General features: G+C 66.7%; 4 protein-coding genes across 4 annotated transcripts; 2 read left to right on the forward strand and 2 right to left on the reverse strand.

Annotated features, from left to right (window-relative positions):
• Nucleotides 1–875: 875 nt before the first annotated feature.
• Nucleotides 876–1,614, forward strand: EMIHUDRAFT_461510 (hypothetical protein; the record flags this gene model as incomplete). The annotated part of the gene is made up of 1 exon (XM_005766933.1): nt 876–1,614. One exon carries the CDS (start codon nt 876–878, stop codon nt 1,371–1,373), a length of 498 nt encoding a protein of 165 aa, XP_005766990.1. The 3' UTR covers nt 1,374–1,614.
• A 5,298-nt stretch (nt 1,615–6,912) lies between these two features.
• EMIHUDRAFT_461511 (hypothetical protein) lies at nt 6,913–8,538 on the forward strand (the record flags this gene model as incomplete). The annotated part of the gene is made up of 1 exon (XM_005766934.1): nt 6,913–8,538. One exon carries the CDS (start codon nt 6,913–6,915, stop codon nt 8,443–8,445), a length of 1,533 nt encoding a protein of 510 aa, XP_005766991.1. The 3' UTR covers nt 8,446–8,538.
• A 640-nt stretch (nt 8,539–9,178) lies between these two features.
• Nucleotides 9,179–9,589, reverse strand: EMIHUDRAFT_196969 (hypothetical protein; the record flags this gene model as incomplete). The annotated part of the gene is made up of 3 exons (XM_005766935.1): nt 9,179–9,197; nt 9,287–9,451; nt 9,564–9,589. 3 exons carry the CDS (start codon nt 9,587–9,589, stop codon nt 9,179–9,181), a joined length of 210 nt encoding a protein of 69 aa, XP_005766992.1.
• Nucleotides 9,590–12,171: 2,582 nt separating this feature from the next.
• EMIHUDRAFT_420465 (hypothetical protein) lies at nt 12,172–14,789 on the reverse strand. The gene is made up of 6 exons (XM_005766936.1): nt 14,372–14,789; nt 14,047–14,304; nt 13,770–13,970; nt 13,216–13,695; nt 12,850–13,143; nt 12,172–12,773 (listed from the first exon to the last, which is right to left on the reverse strand). Exons 1-6 carry the CDS (start codon nt 14,738–14,740, stop codon nt 12,435–12,437), a joined length of 1,941 nt encoding a protein of 646 aa, XP_005766993.1. The 5' UTR covers nt 14,741–14,789; the 3' UTR covers nt 12,172–12,434.
• Between the last annotated feature and the right edge of the window lie 843 nt (nt 14,790–15,632).

Below are 15,632 nucleotides of genomic sequence, written 5' to 3' on the forward strand. Positions count from 1 at the left end.
CGTGGAGGAAGGGCCTCCGTGACAGGCGCGCGCAGTGGCGCACGCCCAACGTCTTCCCCTCCACCCTCGAGAGTACCTATGCGCTAGCCGAGGAAGGGCGGTGGCCAATGCGCGGGCGAAGGGAGGGGGCGGGGCGGGTCGGGCGGGCGGGCCCTCTGTCGCTTCGCAAACGAAAAAACAAAATAAAACCCAGCAAAAGAGAAAGCGAGGCCAAAAAACGATTGCGTAAACGGCGTCACAAAGCCCGCCGGTTTTGATCGACAATCGTGAGATTGACCGCCGTCGACCAGAGAATCGACGGCAGCATGCAGACGATGTGCCAGCTTGCACGGCGCTCGCGCCGCGCCGGCTGGCTCATCGAGCGCGCTCTCAGGCGCCATCCGGGCCACGCGCGGCGCCGCGCGTGCCTCGCGCCACTCGCCTCGGCTGGCAGTACAACGCCAAAGCCGCCTCGCAAACACCGCGCACAGCACCAGCATGCTGCCCACCAGGCAGCAGAGTGCTGCACCGGCGTGCAGCGGACGCTGCGGCGCTGCGGCGCCGCCTCCCTGCTCTGTCCACGGAGCAGGCGAGCGGCGGCACGGCCTTCCACCAGCTGCAGGAGGTGCGCACTTCCCGGTGGAAGCACAGGATGCTCCCTCCGCATACGCAGCTTTGCGCAGCGCAGCGTACGGGCCACGCCACGCAAAGCCGACCCTCAGTCTGCCCAAGAGGCTGTCTGCGGAAGGCCTGGCAGCGTGTACTCGCCTCCTCCGCGGCCATGCCCTCCGCCCGGGCGAGCGAGGAGCGGGGACACAACCATTTCTGGAGCCGAGGAAGATTTCTTTTACTGCGTGTATGCTCAATCGTTGCTCGAAGCAGCACCCGCCGGCGCGATGGAGGCGAAGCTCTCACAAAGCCTCGACGACATCGTCGCCGCGAGCAGACGAGCGAGCGGCGGCGGCACGAAGCGGCGGCACCAGACGAGGACGCCGATTGCGAAAGCCTCGCGCGGCGACACCATCTCCTCGCGGCTGGGAGGCAAGACCGGCGGCCGTCCCGCCGCAGCGAAGCAAGCCTGGCGGAAGCACGTCCAGCGGAAGCGCGACGCTGCCACCGGCGAAACGGTGGTTCGGTTCTACGAAACGGACGTCGTCAGGATCGGCACCGATGACATCGTGCTCAGCAGCGGAGGGTACTCGAACGACGTGACGCGCCGCTGCATCAACGACGCATTGTCCAACTACGTCTTCAGCGTCAAGCAAAGCCTCAGCGGGGACTGGTTCGTCTCCGACGGCCGCACTCGCCTCGTGCGATTTACCGACGGCATCGTGCTGAGTGGCGCTGCGAGGGAGCTCAAGGAGCGCGAGCAGCGCGGCCACTGGCGGGGCTAGCCAGCTGCGGACTGTGCCTTTCTTCGGATGTAGGCAGAGCGGTCGTCATCGGTGCGGGAGCGAGCCATCGGCTTCTACCTGCGCATGGGCGGAGATCCCGGCAGGATTCCATTGGCATAGCTTCTGTCTGAGACGTGAGAGAGCTCTTTCCTGCTAATAGAGCCGTGGTGCGACACGAGCCGTATAGACCTTAGACCGTAGTGCATTTCTGTTAATCCGTAAAAGTAAAAGTCGTACTTTATGGATATACGGCTCTAGTCGTTTGCACTTTGCTAGTTGTGATGCGTCCCGCCGCGCGTGCGGCGTGGGACGGAGCTTGGTGCGCTGAGTGGTGACTGGTTCGTGGTTGGAGAGACCACTGTGACCAGAGACTGAGAGAAGCGGCGAGCGGGACCGCACACATGGCACATGCGACATGCCCCCAGCCTGCGGCCCAGCCAGTGTCAGTGGAGGGAGGTCGTACTCGCCCGCAGCGCGCGGCCCTCGCGGCACCGCGGCAGGCCCTCGCCTCTTCAGCACACGGGGTACGGGCACACGGCTCCCGCCCGCGCCTCCGCGACCTCGGCGGCCCACACCTCGATCTTCTTAGGCAGCGACTGGTTGGACTCGTCCCCTCCGTGGCCGAGGCACAGCCCGCGGCCGTACCCCCAGCTGAAGACGGCGCCCTCGGCGGTGGCGGCGAGGCTGTGGCTGTTCCCCGCCGCCACGGCGACCACGCGCCGCCCCGAGAGCGCCTCGACCCTCTTCGGTCGTCCCTGGTTCTCCTCGGTGCCGTGGCCGAGCTGGCTCGTCTTGCCGTCGCCCCACGACCAGACGTCGCCTGCAGGGACGGGTCGGGGGAGCGCTCAGGGCACGGGGCGCGAGTCGCTGTCGCGTTTTGAATCCGCCGGGCTGACGGCCTCCCTTCCCACCAGCCTCTACCTGCTTCTGAGACCTCTCGGGCTGTGTGTGTGTTGTGTGTGTGTGTGTGTGTTGTGTGTGTGCGTGCATGCGTGCGTGCGTGCGTGCGTGCGCGCGCGCGTGCGTGCGTGCGTGCGTGCGTGCGCGTGCGCGTGCGCGTGCGTGTCTGTCTGTCCGAAGTGAGGCGGCGCCGTCGGCGGTGATGGCGAGGTTGTGCTTCCAGCCGACCGACACCGCGACGACCCGCCGCCCCGCCAACGCCTAGAGAAGAGAGCAGCAAGGCGCCCCCTCACTCGTGGGGGTCGGGGGGACAAGGTCGCCACGCCAAGCCGGACGCCTCGACCCTCTTTGGCAGCAGCTGGTGCAGCTGGCCGCACCCGCCTCCCACCGCCCAGCCGCACTGCGGGCATCCGTGCCCCACCTGCGCCGCGTGGACGGCGGGTGAGCCGAGATTTAGCCGAGATTTAGCCGAGAGGAGCCGAGAGGAGCCGAGAGGAGCCGAGAGGAGCCGAGAGGAGCCGAGAGGAGCCGAGAGGAGCCGAGAGGAGCCAGAGGAGCCGAGGTTTCGCCTGTGCCGCGTGGCCCCAGGACCAGACGGCTCCGTCGGCGGTGATGGCGAGGCTGTGCATCCCGCCCGCAGACACGGCGACCACGCGCATGCCGCGCAGCGCCTCGACCCTCTCGGGCCTGCGGCGAGGCAGGGCGAGGTGAGGCGAGGCGCGGGGAGGGGTCCGAGGAAGTCCTTGCTCACTTCTAGGCGAGGGGAGCTTCAGGCGACCTCCACGTGCAGCCAGTAGCACGGCGTGCCCTAGCGGTGGCGGCCTCGCAAGGGGGGGGCACCGGCACCGGGGCCTGGCTGTCTGCATCTATGCCAGAGGCGCCTCGCGTGGTTCTCATAGTCGCCGAGCCCGAGCTGCCCCTGTGCGCCGTACCCCCAGCTGAAGACGGCGCCGTCGGACGTGAGGGCGAGGCAGTGCGCGCCGCCCGCCTACCGCCACCGCCTGGCTCAGGGAACGCTCCTGCGGGGGAAGAGGCTGATGGCGGCCGCCCGGCGCCGAGACGGCGACGACGCGCTGCGAGTCGAGCGCCGCGATCCTCTGAGGGAGCCTGAGAGGGGTCGCGGGGAAAACGGTTCCCCCCTCACCCCGAGGGGGGCCCCCCCCCCCCCCCCACCCGCCCGCCCGCCCGCCCGCCCCGCCCTCTCCCAGGGCTGCACGGTGTTGAAGGGGTGCGCAAGGCTGGAGAAGAGCGCGCCTCTGGTTTTGGTAGTCCCCGTGGCCGAGGCGCCCGTCCGTCCCCACGCCCCAGCTCCAGACGCCTCCGCCGGCGGTGATTGCGACGCCGTGGCTCCCTCCCGCCGACACCGCCCTCACGCGGAGGCCGGCAAAGGCGTCGATCTCCCGCGGCTGCGGCTGGTGCGCCTCGTCGCCGTGGCCGGAGCAGGCGCCGCGGCCCCAGCTCCAGAGGCCTCCGCGGGCGGTCAGGGCGTAGCTGCAGCGGGGACCCGCCGAGACGCTCACCACGCGCTCGCCGTCGAGCGGCGAGGCGAGTCGGGTCGGCGTCATCATTTGCCGCACTCCCTCGCCGTGCCCGAGGAGGGCGGGGAGGTATGCCGCCTGGCCGCGGAGGAGGGAGCGGGGCGTGGGCTCATGACGGAGGGAGCGGGGCCACGGAGGGGCGGCTGTGCCGATCGCGTGGCCGAGCGCGAGCCGACCGGGGCGGCGGCAGTGAGGACGGAGGTGGGGGCAGTGGCAGTGAGAGGAGGGGCGGCGGAGAGAGGCAGCAGGCAGCACCTTGCCACATGACGAGAGCCGCGCATGTTCGTCGACAAAGATGCTGTGGGCACTGCCCGCAGCGATGCGCTGGTGACGGTTCGCGTCGTGCATCAGCGCGACGAAGAGCCGCCATTTTTTAGGGCACTCGCCCTCGGGAGCGTTAGGCACCTCGTAGCCGCCCTCCTGCTCGCGCAAGCGCATGCCCTCGTCCGCGAGCGAATCACGAAAGACGCGCGAGACGGCAGCAGTCCAAGCGACGTCGACCGCGCATGGGAGGAGCGAGATGATACGAATGAGGAGCTCAAAGGGAAGTGCGAGGAGCAGCGACGTTGCAGCGGTCGGCGGCGACGCTGACGGGTCCGTGGCGACGGAGCAGCGAGACTGGCGGCGACGGGTGAGTAGAAGCAGTGGCGAGGCGGCGCGGCGAGCGCCCGTGGCCGGCGGCGGTGGCGTCGAGATCGGCGGCGTGGACATGTGTTGCCTTGCAATTTGCGACACGCGGCACTTTTGCAGCAGAGATCATGCACAGCCGAAGGCGACGGGGTTTTCATTTCTTTTTTTGCGTGGTCCAGAACTGGCACGGCTGGCAGCGGCTGTCCGTCGTTATCCACACCGCTGTGGCGTGGCAAACGGTGAACGAGCTAGCGTGCGGGGAGGCAACGTTCGTGCACGGAGCACGCAGGTCGCAGCTTTGTACAAACAAGCAACAACTCAAACAAGCTTAGTTAGTGCATATTACTTACCGTTCTCAATCAATGGAGTCGCTTAGGCGGTGGTGTGCCTGTGTGTTAGTACCAGCACGTGCCAGTCCGCGCCTGTGTCGAGCCTGTATATAGCCTGCTATGTGAGAGAGGCGGTCTAAATTCTTTTTGTGGTGTGTGTGTGCGTGCGTGTGTGTGTGTGTGTGTGTGTGTGTGTGTGTGTGTGTGTGTGTGTGTGTGTGTGTGTGTGTGTGTGTGTGTGTGTGTGTGTGTGTGTGTGTGTGTGTGTGTGTGAGAGAGAGAGATTTTTAGCAATACCAAACAACTGTGTGTGTGTGTGTGTGTGTGTGTGTGTGTGTGTGTGTGTGTGTGTATGCGCCCAGGGAGGGCGCATGCGTAACGACGCTGCTAGAGATGCCTTTCGGGGCCCAGAGATAAAACTTCTGATGCCATGCGTGACCTAGTAGTGTCCCCAGCTATGGGCGTGTCCACGTTGGAGCCAGGTGTGGTGTGGACGCGAGAATAGCTCCGCCGTTCATGGAGGCAACCGATGCGAGTCGACTGGTGTGTGTCGTCGTGGTTTCGTATCAAGAATACTCACTCACTCACTCACTGTGTGTGTGTGTGTGTGTGTGTGTGTGTGTGTGTGTGTGTGTGTGTGTGTGTGTGTGTGTGTGTGTGTGTGTGTGTGTGTGTGTGTGTGTGATAGTAGAGATTGTTGGTTTGTGTGAGTGATCGCTCAATAAAGCGTGCAGCCCTTTGTCTCGCGCGCGTCCACCATACGTCCTACTGCACCTAACACACCATACTACGGCGCTTGGACGCGTGCGTAAGTGATTATTCTTGATACCAAATCACGACGACACACACCAGTCGACTCGCATCGGTTGCCTCCATGCCTGCCGGAGCACTTGGATCACTTGGAGTGCAGTTATCAGCCTCACATCCACCGTTAAGCCGGCGGCCAAAAAGGTGGTGGCAAAGAAGGCGCCGCCGAAGAGGGTTGTGAAGAAGGCAGTCAAGACCGCGAAGGGGGCGCCGGCTGCATCGGGCCAGCCATAACCGAGATGAGAAGCAGCGATGCGCGCCGCGGGTAGCACAGAGTGAGAAGCTAAGCCACAGAGGTGCTCTCATGTGCCTGTGCAGGCGGCCCCGCGCCCGCACCCCCTCCTCTGCGCCGAGCTGCAAACCTCGCCTTACATCCATCTCGCAACCTTCCCCACCCGCCTCAGCAGGCGGCCCGTTCGCCGTCTTCTTCCTCGCGGTGCCGTGGCTCGCGATCGGGGCTCAGGCGCGAGGCCGCGACCGAGAAAAGAGATGCACAAGACACCGAGCGCACTTGTGCTTGTCGCTTGTGCATGCACATGTTGACGCCTCGCGGGGTGACACGCAGTCAGAAGAGGCTTGACTCACAATGGGGCTGGAACGTCGCTCTCCCTCCGATAGGTCGCTACGGGTGCGTGAACGCAGCAACGAGCGCACAGACAGCGTTGAAGAACTTGTCATAGCCCGCGCCGGACCGCGCAGCAACTGCTGAGCGTGCCTGTGTGGCGGCGCGCCTCTCTGTGCAGACTGGCAGTAACACCCCGCGCCCGCCCCCGGGAGAGACCGAGGGCCCCCACGCATGGTGTCGTCCACCGCGCATCCAGTCTCTCTGCTAGTGGAGAGGATACACAAACCCCTCGGGTCTCACGGACTTCTCTGTCGTCTCGAGAACGCAAGCAACGCTCTGCGATCGCACTGCCTGGAGCCAACCCTGTTAAATTCTTCTCTGCCGTAAGAAAGAAAACATATAACCCAAACGAGGGATGGGACGAGGACAGCCGTGTGGTGTCGCGACCACCCTTGTCTCTTTCTTTTTGCTGCGGAGTCGCTTAGGCGGCTCCGGTGGTGAGCCTGTGTGTGTGCCAGTCCGCGCCAGTCTGCGCCCGTGTCGTGCCAGTGTGCTGTGAGAGAGGCTTGTATCTTAAGAATTCTTTTTGCTGTTAGGGAGTTTAAATTCTTTTTGCTGACGCCGATGCCCGCTGACGACCCTTTGTAGTGAGCGGCAATTCATCTGACCGACCTTTGCAGCGTCGGCAGAAGGAGCCATTCACGCACTGGCGGCCTATCTTCATCAACCCCGCACGACAAGTGTGCGAGGTTTCTGCGCCTACAGGTCTAATGCCCGCGACGGCCTGCGAGGTCCCGCTGGAACTCGCCACCCACCTCGGTGGCGTGGATGCGCTCGAGTTCGGCCCTCGAGGCGCGCCACTCGTCGTCGCGCTGCAGGGCAAGAGCGCAAATCCCGACGTGATCGCCGAGTGGGTTCCGGCGGCGCGACTCCTCGCGGGCGCCGGTTGGCGCGTCGTTGTCCCGAACCTGCACTCGAACGAGCTCACCAAGCCAGGCGCGGTGGCCAGCAAAGACGCGACGCAGGTCGTGCGTGACATCATCCGGTCCGAGCACAACTGCGGCGCGTCGTGCGCCGTCGTCATGGGGAAGAGCTGGGGCGGCGGCGAGGCTGTCGCATTTGCGGCGGCGCACCGGGCGATGGTCGTTGCCCTCGTGCTGGTTGCGCCGTCGCTCTCGGACGTGTCGCTGCTGCAGCAGGTGCGGGAGATACCGATCTGTCTCTTCTGGGCCCGCGATGACGCGGTCAAGCCCTTCGCCCTGTCCGAGCACTACACCAGCAGCCTTGCGCCAGCCTGCACGCTGCACGCCTCCGACCTCGGAGGGCACCGCGTGCTGCCGGAGTACCTTCCCTCCATCGCCGCCTGGCTCAGCGAGAGACGGGCGGAGGCGTTGCATGCGGCGGAGGCGGGGCATGCGCCCGAGGCAGCAGCAGAGGCAACGCCCGCGCAGGCGCAAGTGCAGGGCGAGGGGCTCGCAAGGCGCTCCGCGGACCACCGTCACTCCGCCGACCTCACCCGCCCTCGGACTCTCCTCGCGGCGATCGAGCGCCTCGATCTACTGCACGACTCGGCGGCCGCCGCTGAGGCGGGCGGCGTGCTCCGCTGCTTGATCCTCGGGGCGGACGCTCGCGAAGGGGCGTCTCTGGAGGCTGCCTGCGGCGTCTTCTCGCCCGCGTGTCTGCTGCTTGCCGGCTCCCCCTGGACAGAGCTGCGACTCACGCTCTGCGGCCCAAACTGCGCCGCGGCGAGGGGCGCACGCCTCACCGCGGCGGCGGAGGCGGCCGCGAGAGCAGCAGCGGCGAGGCCTCTCGGCGGCGGCGAGGGTGGTTGCGAGGGTGGCGGCGAGGGTGGCGGCGAGGGTGGCTGCGGCGGGGAGGGCGCCGGCGATCGCGGCGGCGGGGAGGGTGGAGGTGAGGGCTGGGAGGGTGCCGTGCGGCTGAACGTGCGATTCAGCTGCAAGTTGTACCACGAGCTCACCGCGGACGAGCTGGGTGCCCCTCCGCACGTCGCCGTGGCCTTCCAGGCGGGCGTGTGGGGGTACGACACGTGGGCGCCGACGGTCGGCAGCGTCCTGAGGTCCGGCTGCGCTCTGGTGGTGACCTCGTACACTATCCTCGAGGCGGAGGACGACGAGGAGGCGCTCGCGGCGATCGGGGGCATGCGGTGGGCGTGGCGGCCGGAGCCCAACCCGTGGCGTTCGGCCGTGACCGAGAGCCGGCTCAACAGCCGAGGCGACGCGAGGGACCTCGCCGAGAATGCCGCCTGGCAGTGCGTCCTCGGGACCTCGCGTTGTGACGTGTGAGCTGGACAGAGAGCAGAGTAGGGACGCCCGCGCGGCGAGAGCGCACGTCGTACCAGCCCCCCCGGCTTACTGCCAGCCTCCTACTGCCAGCCTCTACTGGGCCGCCGGCGTCCCGGCTCCCGCGTCCCGGCGGTTTTTGTTATTCTCAAAATAACACGTACATCAACGCTACCCTCGCTACCGGAAACCGGACTACACCCGCCGCTCCAGGCGTCCAGCAGTCCCCTGATCCTCTCAATCACCCGCGCCACCTCCTTGTCACTCGGACGCGCACCCACGCTCCACTGGCCTCGCTCGTGCCTGCACGCATTGTTGATTGTACCAGCGCCGCAGGGTGTGCGCGGAGTCGCAGAGCTGCGACTGCCCGGCGCTGCGCGGCGCAAGCGCGTTGATCTTCTCCTCCTCGCCGCTGCCCTTGCGGGCTTGGGCAGTGGCGCGCCTCCCTGCTGCTCGTGCCGCCGCTCGAGACGCCCCGTCATGGACAGGTACGCGTTGCTGATCCGGTCCTGCAGCCGCGCCAAGGTGCAAAGACGCATCGCCGCCGCCCGCCACGTATTCCTTGTGCAGCCCGCCGACCGCGCGCGTGAGAGAGCCGGGCGCAGAAGAGCCGTTCCCAGACGACGACGAAGCGCTGGACGAGGCACCGCTGGATGTGGCACCGCTGGCCGAGAAATCGGCGCCGGACGCCGTCGGTCTGTCGGTCGCAACCGGCGCCGCCGCGGCCGCCGCTCCATCATCCGCGGTAGACGCGCCTAAGGAGTGGAGCTCTCGAGCGATCTAGATCAACCTAGGGCAATCTCGGGTGATCTCGGGGTAGACGCGCCTCTCGCCCCCCGCCGACTGCAGCGGCAGCAGCGCGCCGTCGAGCAGGATGTTGGCCGTCTTGACATCGCGGTGGAGAATGCTGTTCGAGTGGAGGTGCACCAGCGCCCTCGCCGCGTCGCAGACCGCCGAGAGTCGCTTCCACCACGACAGCCCCGGAGTGCCTTTGAAGCCGAGCCCTCCCCTGACAGGTGGTCGTCTAGCGAGCCGGGCCTCGCATGAGCGCCGCCACGATGCAAGCCGCACGTGGCGCGTCGCAGTAGCCGAGTAGTGGCAATACGTCCCGGTGCGCGCACCTCCGCAAGTTGGACACCTCGGCCATCGGTCGCCGAGGACGGCCTCGAGGGGCTCGGCCTCGGCAAGACCGTGCAACGTCAGCTGTGCCGCTGGCTGCCGGCCCTGAACAGCTGCGACGCGGCTGAGGCAGCTTTGTCATCCTTTGCCTCCCTGTCTCTGGTCGAGCCCCCGCTTGGGGCTGCGACTGGCGCGCAGACGGGCAGCAGCGCGATGGCCGGCGGCGATGGTGCTGCTGGCGAGCGCGCTGGCGGCGGCGGCGGTACGGACGCTGCCGAGGGTGCCACGCATGCCGCAGATGATTGCCGCAAGCGGCCCCCGCGGCGGAGATGGGACGTGCTCCGCTGGCGAGGAGCACGGCGGCGGGGCGGCGGCTGGCGGCGAGGGCCGCGGCGGTGCGCGCCCCAAAGAGGCGGACAGCGGCGCCTGCAGTGCGCAGGCCGCAGAAGGTGGAACCGGAGGGCGCCCCGGGGGCCAATATGGACCCCGTGGCGCCCGCGCTGCCGGCAAGCGGCGATGGTACGATCGCCGCCGCGGGGGGGAGGAGGAGGTCGAGGGCGCTGCTGCCGCCGCCGAGGCGGGCCGCCGCGCTCCGGAGACCCTAATTGTCGCCGATCCTTCAGCGACGCGCCATACCGACACCGGGCACAGTTCGCAGCCACTTGCTGCGTCCGCCGGAGCTTCGGATTCTACTTACAGCGGCGCGGACGCGGAGGAGGCGGTGGCAGGAGGGGGCTCTGGGGCGGCGGAGGCGAGCGCGGCGGCCACGGCCGAGGAGGACAAGCGCGTCCGGGCGCTGAGGATTGCCCTGCAGCACAAGACGCAGATGCCCGTGACGGACGAGGAGGCCCGGGCTATCCTCCAGGCGCGAGGGGGTCGCGAGACGCCCGTGACGGAGGAGGAGGCGCGGGTCATCTTTCGGGCGCGGGGGGACGTCGGGCGCGGCAGGGCTACCTTTCAGGCGCGGGCGCGCGGGCGCGGCGGGCGCGCCACGGCATCGCCGGCGCTGGCGAGCAAGGGCGGCGAGAAGCTATCGCGGCGTGGGAAGAAGGCGGTGGCGAAGGAGGCGGGCGAGGTGGTATCACGCGAGGAAGGCGAGGCGATTTATCGCGCGACGCTCGAGTCGCTGTCACGATGTGGATTTGGGTAGAGACTCGACCACCGATTTGCTCGGCTCACTCGATAGCCGGTCTCGGGAACCGTACCCATACTACTCAAAAGTACAATATACTACCACAAAGCACCACTAGCGATTTCGCGCGGAGGGCGCAGTGAAGCGCTGGGGCGCTCACTGTGTGTTATTCGGGTGGGGATCCATCAGTGGTAACCGGCTTTAGTCCCAGATCCAAGCTCAGACGCCACACCAACACCACAAACAGGGCGAGCTCATCACGCCTGACCCGATGATGCCTCAGACAGATCGCCTGGCTTGGGCCCAGGAGATGCTCCAGAACGACGAGTGCGACGCAATTGTCGAGCTCAATGCGCAAGTGGTCCAGGAAGCGCTGGACAATTGCGAGAGCATGTACCTGAATAAGGATCTGAGCTTTGGCCCGTTGCCGGTGGTCAGTGTCATGCGTGCCCACAATAGCACGGAGACAGAGCTATGGCGTGAGGTGAGCGGCGCGGTGCTCACCACCCTAGGCAAGCCCAGCTACCCGGCTATCCGGAAGAAGAACATGCGCTTCGGAGAGTCATGCGGCGAGTCCGGGCCGGACACCAGCCTGGTCAAGATTGGCGTCACGCAAATGAGCGCGTCGTTTGTGGTCTTCTTTGCGTGCGGCGCCCTGGCCATCGTCTTCACGCTGCTGCAGAGGTGCCTGTCCAACCGGGTGCCTGGCGCCTTCATGCAGGAGGAGGTGCAGAACGAGAAGCTCGACACGAAGCTCGACCGGGTGCTTGAGCACCTGCAGTCTCTGCAGCAGGGGCAGCAGGAGCTCGCATACTCCGCTGCTGCTGCCTTAGGCGACAGGCCTGGGGGCATCAGTGCGGCCTTTTCGGGCGCAGCGTCTCCCCAAGGCGCCGCTGCAGGGGCGCCCTCCAAGCTCCCTGTCCCCATGGCCGGCCTGGAGCCCGCACTCGCCCCGGTCGAGATCGCGGCCTGATGCTTGGCGCAATGCAGCTCCGGAGGCGGGTGCAGTGGGTGCAGTGGGCCGTGGGCGGCGAGGCGAGGGCCAGCACAAAAGCAGCGGTGGTGGTTAAAGCCGCCGAGGTGGGGTGGGGCGCCCTGGTGTGGGAGGTGGGTGGGTGGGTGCGGAGCAATGCGCTTCGCAGCGCCCACACCGACGGGCCCGCCTGCCGGGGCCTCGCTCTGAGGCAAAAAGCAGCGCGCAGGGGTGGGCAGCCCGATAGTCTACCCGAGCCGGGCCGCCCCACGAGGTTGTTCATTGGAGGGGGGGGGGGGGGGGGGGATATTGAGACGTGCTTGGTGCCGAGGACGCCACGCCGCTCGTCGCACAGACCGATGAAGTCGCGCGTGACGACGCGCCGAGCCCGCCGCAGCCAGAGCCTGCTTGTCTAGAAACGTGAATTACGCTTGACTCTCGCCCCCGGGCTGGGACAAACTACGTGCACACGCAACACACGACCCATAGGTTGCTTATTTCCGCCTTTACGTACACGCGCACACTTGTGAGTATTCTTGTGATACAAAACCCCGACTGAGACACACCCCAGTGACGTCGACTCGAGCATCGGTTGCCTCCATGAACGGCGGAACTTTATCGGACGCGTCCACACACACACACACACTCACACACGCTTTAATTAAAGGTGTGCACATGCATCACTCTAGCGGCACACACCCGAGCGCCGCGCAGGGCGCGGCCCGGTGTTCCGAGCGCCTGTTCCGCCCCACAAAGCGCGAGCGCCCCCTACTCGCACGCTGACGCGCCGCCCAGCCAACGCGACGGATCCTCCCGACTTCCGCCGCAACGGAGGTTGTACATGTCCTCGATCTTGACCTTTCCGCGGTTGAAGACGCCCTCCGGGTCGTACTCGCAGCACAGCTTGTGAATCATCCGCCGCTGAGGGAGAGAGAGCGAGTTCGCAAAGATTGGCCGCCGCACGAGGCAGTCCGCCTTCGAGCCCGAGCCGAAGGGGGCCTTGCCCGGGTGGACGCGCAGCGGGATGCCGCAGCAGTCCAGCGCGTCCAGCAGCCGCTCGAGCCACTGGTGCTGTGGCAGGCAGCAGTCGAAGTCGAGCGGCCTCGCCTGCAAGCGAGGTGCAGCTCGAGGCTCGAATGGGGGTGGGGGAGGTCGTTGGGGGGGTCGAGGGGGGAGGCCGCGCCTGTGAGATGAAGAACTCGACGACGATGGCATCCTCGGTCGCGTTGGTCGCGTTCGACTCGGGGAGCATGCCGCACGCCTTGGGGGTGAGCCGGACCACGCACAGCAGCGCGGGCGCGGCGGCGAGGAGCGGCGCCGCCACCTCCACGTATTTCTCCCAGTCGGACCGCCGCACGTCCATCGAGAAGTCGAGGCCGGGAGCGTCGCCCGGCGTCCAGCCGTGGAAGAGCGAGTCCGAGATCGCAACCTCCGACTTGCGCACCGTCCGGACACGCCCGCTCGTCCACGAGTTGGCCTACGCAGACCGAGAAGCTGAGATCTGGCCGAGGTCGAGGTTGCATCTGGCCGCCCGTGCAGAGGGCGGCGCCTCGTAGAAGGTCTGCGGCGTCGTCGAGTTCTTTTTCAGCTGACCGGCGAAGAAGTCGTAGATCAGCGCAGTGGAGAGCTTGGCCGCAACCGCAGGCACGCAGCGCGGGACGCACGCGGGTGGCGACGGAAGGCAGCTCGAGAACGCCGGCAGGCAGCTCAACATGCGCGAGCCGGTCGTAGGGGAAGCTGCTACCTCGCCGCCCGCCTCCGCCTGCCCCTCGTCGTTTGGCACGGCGGGCGAGACGACGCGGACAAAGTTGCGACCTTGGTCCGTCTCAAAGATGACCATTGAGCCGTTGACGGGGGAGACTGTCGGCCGCGGCTGCCCGTCCGAGTCCTGCGTAATCTGCAAAAGCAGCCCCTTCATCTGCTCCGTGTCCCACGGCGCTGCGCGGCCGCACGCGGGGCGGCTGCGCGTGAGCGGGAGGCGCGACGTCGTCACGTCCCAGTAGGTCGTCTGCCTCAGCCGCAGCTCCACCTGGTGAGGGGCCGACGGTGGGGGTGGCACTAGGCAGCCGAATGGCTCTCTCCCCGCAGCCTCCACCGCCGCACCTTGACGATGATGCCCGTGATGCCGCAGATGCCAAAGGCGCTCTCAAACAGGTCGCGCCGCTCGTTGCGCGACGCACGCACGATCTGAGGCTCGCCGCCGATGTACACCGCCAGCCAGAGCGCCTCGACCCAGTCGAAGGCGGTGGGTGTGTACGAGTGGTGCACGTTGGTGCCGATGAAGCCGCCAAAGCACTGGCTGACCTGCGGGCACGCGGGGGCGATGGCGTCTGGGTCGTGTGTGCTCCCGCCGTCACCCTCCCTCCCCCTACTGGCGGACCGTCTTTGTAAAGCAGAGGCCCTTGGCCGGCCACTCGAGGTCCACGCAGTCCCACTCGAGCTGCCAGACAAAGTCGGCGATCTGGAGTCCGGCGGAAACGATCGCGCGCTTGTTTGCGACATCCACCTCCATGTGGGTCGACATGCTGCGCGTGAAGACGACGTTGCACGCGCCCGGGACATCAGGGTCCGCCTGAATCATGCGGTTCCACGACCAGCCCGAGGAGATGATGCGGATGCCGCTGGCGCAGCGCATCACCTAGTCAGGTGAGTTGGCGTGTCAGTGTGTGTCGGAGCGAGAATCGGCGAGCTCGGTCTATCCTGACCTCGAGCAGCTCAGCCTCGCAGCTGACCTCCTTGAAGTCGCTCACCACAATGTTGGAGCGGTCCTCCACTGGCACAATGTAGTCGGGATGGTCCTTGGGCCAATCTTGAATGGGGAGGTGAGGAAACGCGCGAGCGGCGGCGCTTGGCGTCGGGTCGTTCGTCCAGAGGCGCGGAGGGAGGTCAAGTCGGCGGCCGACCACCGGCGACGGGTTGGAGACGATGTCGTCATCAGTGAGCGTTGAGGAGGCGACAGACTCGTCCGTGAGCGTCGCGCCGAGCTTGTCCTTCTTCTTCTTGCCGCGAATTTTCTTCTGATAAAAGTGGAGAGGATTGCGCTTGCTTGGGAAGAGCGAGCGAGGGGAAATCATCGATCCTGCAAGGTTCTCGAGGTCACGAGGTGGATATCCTGGTCGATTGCCAAGGCGGCAGCGCGAAAGTGAAGGAAGCGTGCGATTTCTCTTTTTGTGCGAGCCAGTCCCGTGCCCAGTGTTGTGCGAGGGAGCTTTGTTGTAAAACTCTCTTTTTGGGGGAGGTTCTCGAGGTTCTCGAGGTGGATATCCTTTGGCCGCGTTGGGTATAGCGAGGATTGGTGTAACCCGAGCCACGGACGTAGGCGTGTTTTCTGACGGCCGACCGTCAGTGTAAAAATCCCGCCGTTGCAACTGCCATGTCACGGCCGGTCGGCTGCAGCTCTCGCCTCGCTGGCGGCGCGGTCTGGTGCCGCGGCGCCCAGCTCTCCTGTGGGCTCGCGGCGGCTCGCCGCTGCGGTGCCGAACAATGTGATCAGTCTGGATTCGTCCCCGCGTGCCGCCGGTGCCGCTTCCTCGCCAATTTTTGGCTCGACCAGTTTGTCGACAAAACTGTGCCAGAGCCCCTGCTGCTCGACTGAGCGGCGGAGCCGGCCCGTCGCGGCCGAGAGGCGGTGCGCCGACACCGGGGCTACGGCTCGGGACCGTTTCCGGGCTGTCTCGGGCAAGTTCAAAATTTGATGATTTCATGACCTCGCCACTTTGCGGCTCTTTGACATCCACCTCGCGGCCCGCTGCGCGGCTCCTCGAGCGCGAGAGGAGTCGTCTACGAGGCGGCGGCGAGCGCAGGCGGCGGCGGCGCGGCGGCGCGGCGGCGGATCGCGGCGCAGACAACGGCAGGAATCTGCGGCAGGCTGCTGCCTGCTGCTACAGCAGCTGCTGCTGCTGCTGCTGCTCCGCCGCTGCCGATTGTGGACACGATCTCCCCGATCACCCCGCCCGCCCGCTCCGC

This window comes from Emiliania huxleyi (genome assembly GCF_000372725.1).
Source record: "Emiliania huxleyi CCMP1516 unplaced genomic scaffold EMIHUscaffold_5, whole genome shotgun sequence".
In the NCBI taxonomy this organism is placed as follows: Eukaryota; Haptophyta; order Isochrysidales; family Noelaerhabdaceae; genus Emiliania; species Emiliania huxleyi.